The sequence below is a fragment of the Zychaea mexicana genome, assembly GCF_025766255.1.
Source record: "Zychaea mexicana strain RSA 1403 chromosome Unknown BDB00scaffold_263, whole genome shotgun sequence".
Classification (NCBI taxonomy): Eukaryota; Fungi; Mucoromycota; class Mucoromycetes; order Mucorales; family Lichtheimiaceae; genus Zychaea; species Zychaea mexicana.
Genome location: NW_026516926.1, coordinates 2,138 through 13,973, shown reverse-complemented (window position 1 = coordinate 13,973; position 11,836 = coordinate 2,138). Strand labels below are relative to the sequence as shown.

General features: G+C 35.8%; 3 protein-coding genes across 3 annotated transcripts; 2 read left to right on the top strand and 1 right to left on the bottom strand.

The window, feature by feature from the left end:
* Positions 1 to 318: 318 nt before the first annotated feature.
* Positions 319 to 1,621, top strand: BDB00DRAFT_880503 (uncharacterized protein; the record flags this gene model as incomplete). The annotated part of the gene is made up of 6 exons (XM_053128002.1): positions 319 to 370; positions 708 to 776; positions 840 to 1,017; positions 1,075 to 1,143; positions 1,224 to 1,494; positions 1,559 to 1,621. 6 exons carry the CDS (start codon positions 319 to 321, stop codon positions 1,619 to 1,621), a joined length of 702 nt encoding a protein of 233 aa, XP_052972157.1.
* Positions 1,622 to 3,819: 2,198 nt separating this feature from the next.
* BDB00DRAFT_749371 (uncharacterized protein) lies at positions 3,820 to 4,500 on the bottom strand (the record flags this gene model as incomplete). Its single annotated transcript, XM_053118590.1, has 1 exon — positions 3,820 to 4,500. A coding segment is annotated over one exon (681 nt), but the record flags the coding sequence as incomplete, so codon positions are not given.
* A 6,808-nt stretch (positions 4,501 to 11,308) lies between these two features.
* Positions 11,309 to 11,836, top strand: BDB00DRAFT_880501 (uncharacterized protein; the record flags this gene model as incomplete). The annotated part of the gene is made up of 3 exons (XM_053128001.1): positions 11,309 to 11,405; positions 11,486 to 11,604; positions 11,717 to 11,836. The coding sequence occupies 3 exons, from the start codon at positions 11,309 to 11,311 to the stop codon at positions 11,834 to 11,836; spliced, it is 336 nt and encodes a 111-aa protein (XP_052972155.1).

The window sequence follows — 11,836 nt, the reverse complement described above, 5'->3', positions numbered from 1 at the left end:
TTTTGGTAATACCTTACTTCTAAATCAGGACCCCATCCGGACAGCCGTTCGCCCTTTTTGAGAACACCCTAAAAAACACCTATATACTTTTTTCCCTCTTCTTCTATATCAGTCATTTCAGTCCTTTTTTCTCCTCTTCTTCCATATAAAGCAACCTTGGGCTACTAAGCTTTCTTTGCTCTTTTTTTTCGCTCTATTCATTGTCATCTTTACCCGCTTTCTAAACATGCTCCTTGACATGCTATTTCTATTTTACACTTTTTTTACCAATGTTTTCACCTCTAAATGATCTTAATCCTCTTTAATAGCTCTTTCAAAATGCCTATCGACCACCAGCTCTTCTTCACTCTTCACAAAGTCACTGTCAACGGTAGGTTTACTTATAACTTAGATAGAACATGAACCATCAAAACTAATATCCCATTCACTAGTTCCCAACGGAGACTTATTTAAATCCTTCGGATTTATAATTAAGTCTAGATAACAACCTACCAGTTGTTTAGGTTTGACTTCGTCAAAGTCCAGACAGTGCTTCAAAAAATCTTCGATTTTTCTTGCACCCCCACACCCATATTAGGAACTCGCTTACCGATTCGATTTTAAGAAATCGAATAAAATATAAAAAATAAAAATTTATTTTTTTTATATTTTAATATCTTAATGATTAATAGATTTCTTAATTTCATTAGAAATCTTATTATCATAAGATATTCGACCAGCCTCCAACGCCACTCTCAAGCCCACCTTGGAAGCCATTTTGGAGGCAATGGATCGTGGTAAGCACAAGTAACTGTAAACTACAAAATTATCACATACTTACATAGTCATATCAGTCCCAGTTGAAACTACTAAGGAGACCTTTAGAGGTTACTTGGCAGATCTGGATGATCTGATGCAATTAGAGGCTGATTGTGAAGCTCTAGTCCAACAGCAACAGCAACAACAACAAGAACAAGAAGATGTCGAAGAAGACGTCGAAGAAGAGGTTGGCTACTTGACTCCTACGGAAGATGAAGCGTAAGCATTTTTAATACTTAAATGATCATTTCCTTACTAAAATTAAATAATATGTAGCTCCGACGTTGAGGAACTCCAGCCCTGGGAAGCAGCAATGCATGAGGACCCCTTCGACCACAATTTCTAGTCCACAAGTAACCAACTAGCTAAAGGTAACCCTTCTCTATCCCATTATTTCTCAGCCTATTAATATTCCTTCATCTAAGTATAGTCTACAAAAAGTTCCATACTTTGGCTACCCCTAAACATGGTGCTCCTCTTACTTCGGTCATCCTCGAGCTCAATACCACTACGGTTGCTACTGCATCAGCTTGTTGCATTCACAGAGACGAAGATATAGAAGGCGTCAGCTTTTTTAGTTATATCTGTAACTACAACGAGCAGGAACCAGAGCAAATTATCAACCATGCAATCAGTGGAACCCCCTTTGAAGCTTTGGACCAAAATTTAATCAAGTCCATCCGAGCTATCTTATGTGTATAGGACACTGTTCATGAGGATACTTATAGGCAAGTGTTTAGAATAACTACCGTTATTCTAGGGTCTCGACTACCGTCTCGATGACCAGCTAACCACGTCATCGAAAATCAAAGATTTTCTCTGACCACCCCTAAATTATAATGATCATTCTTTTTTATTTAAAAATAAAATTTAAAAATTAAATTATTATTTAAAAATATAAAATATAAAAATCAATAAATTATTAAACAGCCTTCAAACTTGGATATATTGCTGTTTTTTATTTTTTAGTTACATTATATGGTGTAAATGAATATCCAGCACCTTATAGAGAAATTGAAAAAGGACTGCTATTATTGTATCATATTGTATATGGTAAAAATGGTACAGATATGGAAAAATTTATACCATATTCTTCATTTTATAGATTATATAAAGCATTTTGGATAACAGATTATATAAGAATAAATAAAAAAGTTAAATATGATTTAGAAAATATATTTTCAAATATAAAAATAAGAATATTAGCTGCAAAAATAAATAATCCTACTGGATTTAAAAATATAACCTTATTTATAGATGGACATGATTCGAAAATTAAGTATTATCATCCTGATGAAAATTCAAAGGATTTATATTCTTATAAATTAAAAGGAAAAGGAATAAGAACACAAATTTTATGTGATATGAATCAAATAATAATATTTACATCTAAAAGTCAAAAATGTGCAAAGGGTAATGATGGAACAATGTTTCTTAATATGAAACTATATAAAAGAATGAATGAATTAGACTGTATAGGAACTGATGGTGGTTATGACTTATTTATAAATACTTTCACTGAAGATGCATTAACATCTGGTTATGAGTTTAATAATTATAACTTTCAATATCTAATTAGAAAAGAAAAAGATAAAAAATTAACTATTAATGAAAAAAAAATTTAATAAAAAATTTGGTAGTTTTAGATCTGAAATAGAGAACCAATTTTCTGTACTTGCATCTAAGTTTAAAAGGTTTTCAAATAATAATTCTGCATTACAAATTTCAGACATAAAATATTATAACTTACAGTTCTGTGTAGCATGTTTATTAAAAAATATAAATTTAATAGTAGAAAAATATAATATAAAAGAAGAGCCCTAACATCGGTTATGGTATAGTGATGGATTTAAATTTTCATCAAAAAATAGCAAACAAAATATTATATTCTCAAGTGAAAGAGAAGTAAATGAAAATTATAATAAAATAGTAAATTTACATGAAGAATTTTTGAAACTTGAAATTAATGATAATGATGAAAATATAGAGAAAAATATTAGTGATAGTGATGATGAAATGATAGATGAATATGTGATTGATAATGGTAAAAGAAAAAAAAATTATTAAAAAAGTTATTAGTGTAAATATTTAAATAATATAAATAATATAAATAAAATAAATAAAATATATTATAATAAAAAAATATATCCAATAGTATATATTTAAATATCAAAATGGTATTAGAAAAAAAAGGATACAATGTACACTTTTTTCAGATATTACTGGCGCATGTGTGGGATAGCAAGTGGCGTTATGCAATTGGAGTGAGTGGCACAGAGTAAAAAATGATACTGGCGCAACTATCTTAAATAAGTCACATATTATCTTGTCTTCAGATCTATGACAAATAGGTTTATTCGCGAAGAATGTTTATACGATGAATAGATATATAAACGTGTCCGCTCATGCTGTAACGTTACAAAGGCTTATGTTGTAAACAGTCATCAAGCGTGGATGTAGAATAACTACAAAATCTTAACAATAGCGATCACATCATCCATTTCCACGCTTCCAGCTTGATTATACAAAATATGGTGGGGCATCTTCTTCGCTATCACACTAGATGTTCATATCCTCTTTCCATTGATCTCATCAGCATGACAGTGGGTATGTTTATTAATCATCATTATTTTCTTCAAACTTTGCAAACTGATTTTTCAATGTATTGGCATTTTTATAGTTCAACAGCAGACCTTCCTTCCATCCTGCAGCCATGCATTCTTGCCAGTCTATGCGCTTCTTGCCTTTAGCCATTCGTGCCTTCTTATACTTCGCGACAAACTCCATCCCTTTCTTGTACAGTGCTTTTCTATCCTCCAAAGTAGTGGAGGAAGAGGGGGTAGCAACGTGTACACCATCGTCATTGTTGTCGTTGTTATCATTCACAGCGTTGTCATTGTTATCATTCACCGCGTTGTCATTGTCATCATTCACCGCGTTGTCATTGTTAACATCATTGTCATCATCCTCCAATTCGTCCAGCTTCCGCTTTAGAGCTCGTTGTTCGACTTGAGCATCTTGGATAGCTTCACGTAACCTTGGTTTATCATCATCATCAGCGAGAGCGAGTATCTTATTATAGAATATCTCTTGCTTGTCGAGTACTCCTTTTATAAAGTCGATGAGGTGGGCTTCATTTCCAATTAAAGACATGTAGTGGTCAACGGCTAGTGACTGCAGCATTTTTGTTGTCTCATCGTCGCTGGAAAGCTCACTGAACGGCATTGACTGTGTGAGAAAAAGTCCAAAGCTGGCAAATGGCTCACGTTTCTCCGAAGCTGTGAGTGACGAGAGACTTTCCTTAGCCATGATAAGGCACTTTGCACCCCAGCCTTCACATAGATAGCGCCTACAACCAAGAACATCACTCGATTTAAGAAGATTCGCTACATCATCGGACAAAGTACCGCTACAAATAATGAGTATGATTGGATCCTTTTCGTAACGTCGATACGCTTGTAAAGAGTACATCATCAATCTTTTCATGAATTTCTTGTCCACCCGACATTGAAACTCTATGATGATAGGCGCGAGCTGAAAAGATGACGAACGAGGTGACAAAACAAGATCAGACCGACTTCCATTGCCCCACTCGCTTTCCGCAACAAAGTAGTCATCTGCCGTTTTGACTAGAGCTGTTGTTATGATCTTGATAACCGATGAATTGCGTGTTATAGATTTCGCTATTAGATCCGACCCTGGTCGTAAAGAGAAGATGCCAGGAAGGCCAGCCATGGTTGACAATTTAGTAGACAATTCGGTTGACAATTCGGTTGACAACTGAAAGTTTTGTCAACCCATTTGTCAACTCATTTGTCAACCCATTTGTCAACTCAGCAACCCATTTGTCAACTCAGCAGCCCATTTGTCAACCCATTTGTCAACTCAGCAGCTCATTTGTCAACCCATTTGTCAACTCAGCAACCCATTTGTCAACCCATTTGTCAACTCAGCAGCCCATTTGTCAACCCATTTGTCAACTCAGCAGCTCATTTGTCAACCCATTTGTCAACTTAGCAATGAGCTGGATAAACCGTTCTTCGTGAATAACCTATTTTGTCATAGATCTGAACGACAAGATACAGGATTTTTCATCTCCTAGCGGACGTTTGAACTTTTATTTAGGCAGAGTGGACATGAATGTTAGTCTGAGTGGACATGAATGAAAGTTAATCTGGACATGAATAATAATTGATCTGGACATGAATGAAAATCGAGCTGGACATGAATGAAAATCGAGCTGGACATGAATGAAAATCGATCTAGACATGAATGAAAATCGAGCTGGACATGAATGAAAATCGAGCTGGACATGAATAAAGATCGATCTGGACATGAATATAAAACGATCTGGACATGAATATACATCGACCTGGACATGAATATAAATCGATCTGGACATGAGTAAAATCAATCTGGACAAAATAAAAATCAATCTGTACATGAATGAAAATCGTTCTGGACAAGAATAATAATCAATCTAAACATGAATAATAGACAACCTGAACATAATAACAGTCAAACTGGCATTGTTTTAGTCAACTAAGACATAAAAAAGTTGAAGTAGATAATATATTAAGTGTAGCAGAGCAGAATATTTGAGTACTTAAGATTTTCAATTCAAGTCAAGACATAATAGAAGTTAAGCAGTACAAAGCCAATGTCAAGATATAGTAGTATGGCTGGTTCACTCGTAACAAAAAGCTTGTAGGCTAATGTACAGGAAATGGCAAGGGTGCGTCAGAGACTCACTGTGCGCATAAGGCATAAGCCTATTTTGCTGCTGTGGGAATAGGGCCTGAGCGTTTCCCCTCATTTCACTTTACCCGGGTTGAGTTTGAAACAAATTGGAGGCTGGTGGCAGAGGTAGGTGGAAAGTGTGGGGTTTGTTAGCAACAGCAGGGAGGAAAAAAACAACAACCAAAGATCCTTTTTTTTTCTCATTACCATTCGCCATGGCAAATCAACAGCTTCGACGCACACTTGTAAATGGCTCCTACTCTCTTCACGATGAATAAAAAACAAAGAAAACAAAACGGCACAATCCACGGATTTAATGAAAAACGAAATGAAGGTAACTGTTTTCTTAAAAAAGCATGTGCTCAAGATTTATAAAGGAGTAGACCGCCGTTACTGCTGCTTAAAAAAACGCTGGGTAAGTAAACAAGGGAAGGGAAAGGTTACTGGTTGTGCTTGGGGTATAGCTTTAGTAGACATACGCTCATTCAGAATTACTGTTTTTTTTCTTCTCTGTATATACTTGATGCACCATCTTGCACCATTCCAACGTCAGACTTACGTGCGTAATACAACATCGTCCTCTACCTGCACAAACGATTCGTACTCACAACAAGAACGACGCAACAATCTTCTTCTCCATTACTCAAACACAATCATATACAACATGACGCTGATCCGCCATTGACTTGCAAAATATACAGCCTGACGCATTTGCCTTTCACTATCATGTACGCTCATATTACACGATGACGACTATGACGCCGGTCTTTTGTTTTGATACTTGTACGCTCAAGCACATCATCATTCGTGATGACGGCCATCTCTTTCTTTGCTGTTTGTATACACATCAATGTGATGATAATTATATTCCTATGATGCATACACACTACCACAACTATAATCCTCCTCTGCAATTCGCTGTACTCGCACACACATGATGGCAACAACGATTACCTTTTTCTTTTTGCATATGCCAACACGAACATTGCCGGTCTTGATGGATAAGGTAGCTATATATGCTGATGGGTGGTATGTAGGGTTTTATTATTGTTACTGTAGATGTTATGGTTGGGATGAAAAAAATAAAAGTAAAAGATCATACATTATGTAGTCATTATGTTTCAGTTGTCTGCATAAACGGGTGTGAGATGGGATTGCATGTTATTACAAGTGCTTCTATAAAAACTATAGATATAGCTGTCAGCGGGATGATAATATGGCAGGGACAAAGAAGAAAAGGCGTTCGTTGTTATGAAGGAGGAAGTTCCTTTGCTATTACAACAGCAAGTTTATTTTTTATTAATAACAACAACTATGAACAACCAACAAGTTACTACCCTTGACAACATTCGCTACGCTCTCTCTCACTCGACTGTACGTGGAGTTCTTGCACTCATTCCCAATGAAATCGTGCGCCTTCTTGCTGCTCAATGGCAGATCTTTAAGGATCGCATCTCGGAATTGTGTGGCTACAAATGGGTTCACAAACGCGAGACTGTGAGTGGCATCAGACGCTCTGCCACGCAATATCAATAATTACAATAACCATCCTTCACCACGAAACAACATCCTTCGCACCTGCATAACTCTTGTAGAACCTTCTTCGTTATCTTTCTTATATAACGGTCAACATACTTTATTTTCATCCAATCCACAGCAGCACAAAAGGAAAGAAACCCGTCAGTTATCCTTCCTGCTATCTACAGCTCATTTTCCATAAAGACCGGCGATGTTAACGTTGGTATATGCAAAAGGTAAAAAGTAATCGCGTCAGGCTGTATATTTTGTAAGTCAATGGCGGATCAGCGTCATGTTGTATATGATTGTGTTTGAGTAATGGAGAAGAAGATTGTTGCGTCGTTCGTGTTGTGAGTACGAATCGTTTGTGCAGGTAGAGGACGATGTTGTATTACGCACGTAAGTCTGACGTTGGAATGGTGCAAGATGGTGCATCAAGTATATACAGAGAAGAAAAAAAACAGTAATTCTGAATGAGCGTATGTCTACTAAAGCTATACCCCAAGCACAACCAGTAACCTTTCCCTTCCCTTGTTTACTTACCCAGCGTTTTTTTAAGCAGCAGTAACGGCGGTCTACTCCTTTATAAATCTTGAGCACATGCTTTTTTTAAGAAAACAGTTACCTTCATTTCGTTTTTCATTAAATCCGTGGATTGTGCCGTTTTGTTTTCTTTGTTTTTTATTCATCGTGAAGAGAGTAGGAGCCATTTACAAGTGTGCGTCGAAGCTGTTGATTTGCCATGGCGAATGGTAATGAGAAAAAAAAAGGATCTTTGGTTGTTGTTTTTTTCCTCCCTGCTGTTGCTAACAAACCCCACACTTTCCACCTACCTCTGCCACCAGCCTCCAATTTGTTTCAAACTCAACCCGGGTAAAGTGAAATGAGGGGAAACGCTCAGGCCCTATTCCCACAGCAGCAAAATAGGCTTATGCCTTATGCGCACAGTGAGTCTCTGACGCACCCTTGCCATTTCCTGTACATTAGCCTACAAGCTTTTTGTTACGAGTGAACCAGCCATACTACTATATCTTGACATTGGCTTTGTACTGCTTAACTTCTATTATGTCTTGACTTGAATTGAAAATCTTAAGTACTCAAATATTCTGCTCTGCTACACTTAATATATTATCTACTTCAACTTTTTTATGTCTTAGTTGACTAAAACAATGCCCAGTTTGACTGTTATTATGTTCAGGTTGTCTATTATTCATGTTTAGATTGATTATTATTCTTGTCCAGAACGATTTTCATTCATGTACAGATTGATTTTTATTTTGTCCAGATTGATTTTACTCATGTCCAGATCGATTTATATTCATGTCCAGGTCGATGTATATTCATGTCCAGATCGTTTTATATTCATGTCCAGATCGATCTTTATTCATGTCCAGCTCGATTTTCATTCATGTCTAGCTCGATTTTCATTCATGTCCAGCTCGATTTTCATTCATGTCCAGCTCAATTTTCATTCATGTCCAGATCAATTATTATTCATGTCCAGATTAACTTTCATTCATGTCCACTCAGACTAACATTCATGTCCACTCTGCCTAAATAAAAGTTCAAACGTCCGCTAGGAGATGAAAAATCCTGTAATATGTGCCTTATTTAAGATAGCTGCGCCAGTATCATTTTTTACTCTGTGCCACTCACTCCAATTGCATAAAGCCACTTGCCATCCCATGCATGCGCCAGTAATATCTGAAAAAAGTGTATCCTTTCTTTTTTTTGGGGTATAATGGTACTCCAGTACTGTCTATTAGATTAATTTGTTGAAAATTCTAATATTCCCTTTTTTTATTGTTTTTTTATTTTTTTATATTTCACATAAAAAATGACATACTCTGCCATATTGGTAGCGCTACCGAAAATGAATTGTACCAGTGATATTCTGCTTGCCACAGTGCAAATGATAATTATGTATGATAACATAAAGATAAGCCTTACGTACTAAGTATCAATATATGCACGATTTATTTTAATAAATATTAGTATGGAAATCATATCAACGGGCCATGTAGTTTTCTCTACAATCCATGAATATTCTAGAATATTATCCATAATATTTGTTTTCCCCTCCATTTATTTTTCTAATGAATAATTAAAATAAACTTATTAACCTTTTTGTAATTATTATTTTTTTATAAATACAAAATTCAATTTTTATATTAAAAATAATTTTAATTATGCACAAATTGAAACTCCGAATATTTATAAATTTGCTTAAAATCTATAATCATAGTCTAGTCCGCAAAAGAATATTTTAAAAAGCATAAGGATATAAAACAGGCTATAATAGATGATATAGATATAACAAAAGAAACTGACGTCAAAAATAAATCATTAGGTACTAATATAAGTACAAGTATAACTAATGAATGCATAAAACATAAATATAATTGGGCAAGTAAACGAAAGGTTGATGCGGTCAGTTTCAATATGAGATTTTATAATAAGCAAATAAGTAAGAAATTAATTTAGAGCTGAATACCATGTGTGGCCATATATTCATGTAGCATTTCGTGGGAATTAAACTTATCAACTGTTAACCAACTATTATCCTTTACACTATATCCAACCCACTTAACCTCAATTATGTACTTATTATCAGTATACACATGTCCTACAATCTTCTCAATTTCATATGAATTACTATGTTCTATATTTCTCTGTTCTCTTTGATTTTTTCTCTTGCGTTTAGATGTATTATTTTCAGTTTCGTCCTCACTACCTATAGCCATATTTATTGATTGATTAATATTAAGCTGTGGAAATTTCGGCTGTATGCTTTTTGTAAACAGAACCAAGCACATGTAGGTTTTCAAGACCAAAAGGCCTTTATTTGTACCATTCTGGCATATTGACACACATAGGATATCCTTTCCAGCATGGATTCTGACTTAGAGGCGTTCAGCCATTATCCAGCAGATGGTAGCTTCGCGGCATTGGCCTTTCAACCAGCCGCATATACCAATTATCTGAATGAAGCGTTCCTCTCGTACTAACTTCAATTACTGTTGGGATATCAATCCATCAGTAGGGTAAAACTAACCTGTCTCACGACGGTCTAAACCCAGCTCACGTTCCCTATTAGTGGGTGAACAATCCAACGCTTACTGAATTCTGCTTCAGTATGATAGGAAGAGCCGACATCGAAGAATCAAAAAGCAACGTCGCTGTGAACGCTTGGCTGCCACAAGCCAGTTATTATAATATATAATTTATCTGGCACCTGGCTAAAGATTTTCCCGGTCAAAGCCAGAGACCTGGCTAAAACTGCCAAGACAAATTTTTGTCCTTGACCAAATGTGAAAATTATTGATATTAGTATCTAGTGATTATAACTCAGCTGCGTGTCGTTCCTTTTTTGGATCATCGGTAATCAAGCATGTTTATTGTTTCGATTCCGGAGCAGATCTGATGAGTAAAAAACGATCTGTCGTTTCTTTTATTCAATGGATTGAAATGCATCGGACTGCTTTTTTGGCAGTGAGGACAAAAATTTGTCCTGTCTTTTTGTATAAGTGAGAGCACATGATGAAGGCTTTGTGAAGGGAGTATATGTGATATGATGCTTAGAGTATAAAAAGTTTGTCCCAGATAATGAAAAGTAGTCATGTTTGATAAGGATGTTTGTTCTGTGAGAAAAAAAGAAATCAATAAGAGGCAGTACACGATGAATACCATTTGCGATGATGTAATGAACAAAGGATGTAAAGCAAATAAGATGTGATGACGGAAGTAAGTTGAATGAACTGATGGTGCTTCTGAAATCGGTGCGATATAAAAAGGGGAACTGCATTTTATTTTTTGCTTTCATCAAAACACCATGGATAATCGTTGGTACGAACGCATCAATCGGGTTCTCTCTCTTAGCCGTTATGAGATAGATTCTGTTACTGCTTTAGATGCACAAAGCATGAAAGCGGCAATCTTTTATTGTGCATTCTGTTGCACAGTGTTATATGATAATGAAGCTAAGTCATTGGAGGAATGGGATTGGGAGAATGATGTGAATTGTGAAGAATGGAAAATCCCTGCTATTGAACGTGATGGTTGTCTTGTTGTTTGTAAAGAATGCCTTATTGAATCAAAGAGAGAAAGCCGTGTTTTGCCTTATCCTGGTGATATAATTGATAATACAAAGGAGATAAATTACAGGGAATTAGCATGCTTGTCTCCAATCAAGTTAATGACAGAAGTAACGTGTGGTAGAAGCAGACATGCTTCAAGTCTTGGCCATTTCCAAATGACAGGGGCGGTGTCTACACGTTATAATTATGAATATGCTCCTTTGATATTTGATGGCCAAATGGGATTGGTATACGGTGAAGAACAAAGAGCAGGTATGGCATAAATGCGTTTGTGAAAGAGTATGATTATACAATAGGTGAAAATAATGATTGTTGTTTTGATGGATCTGTAGTGATTAATGTTACAAAGGTCAAAGAAGCATGGGAGTTATTGAAGGCAGGGAATCGTGTTCTTCAAGATTATAGCACGCCATCAATTCAGCAACAGATGGTGAACTTTTTCGTTAAGGATGTATCGTCTCAAATGAGAACAATGGGTTGGGATGTCAATATGGCGAGGGATATTGATAATATAGCTCCAGCAGCTGGTGATCATGATGCTCACATTTCAAAATTGTCTATAGGAACAGATGGCCGCAGCAAGATTATGTATAGCGATCCAAATCTGTTGTGTCTCTGCTTTCCTTGGCTCTTTACAAATGGCCAAACGATTTGGCAGCTTGGCTCGAATGAAACGACATTAA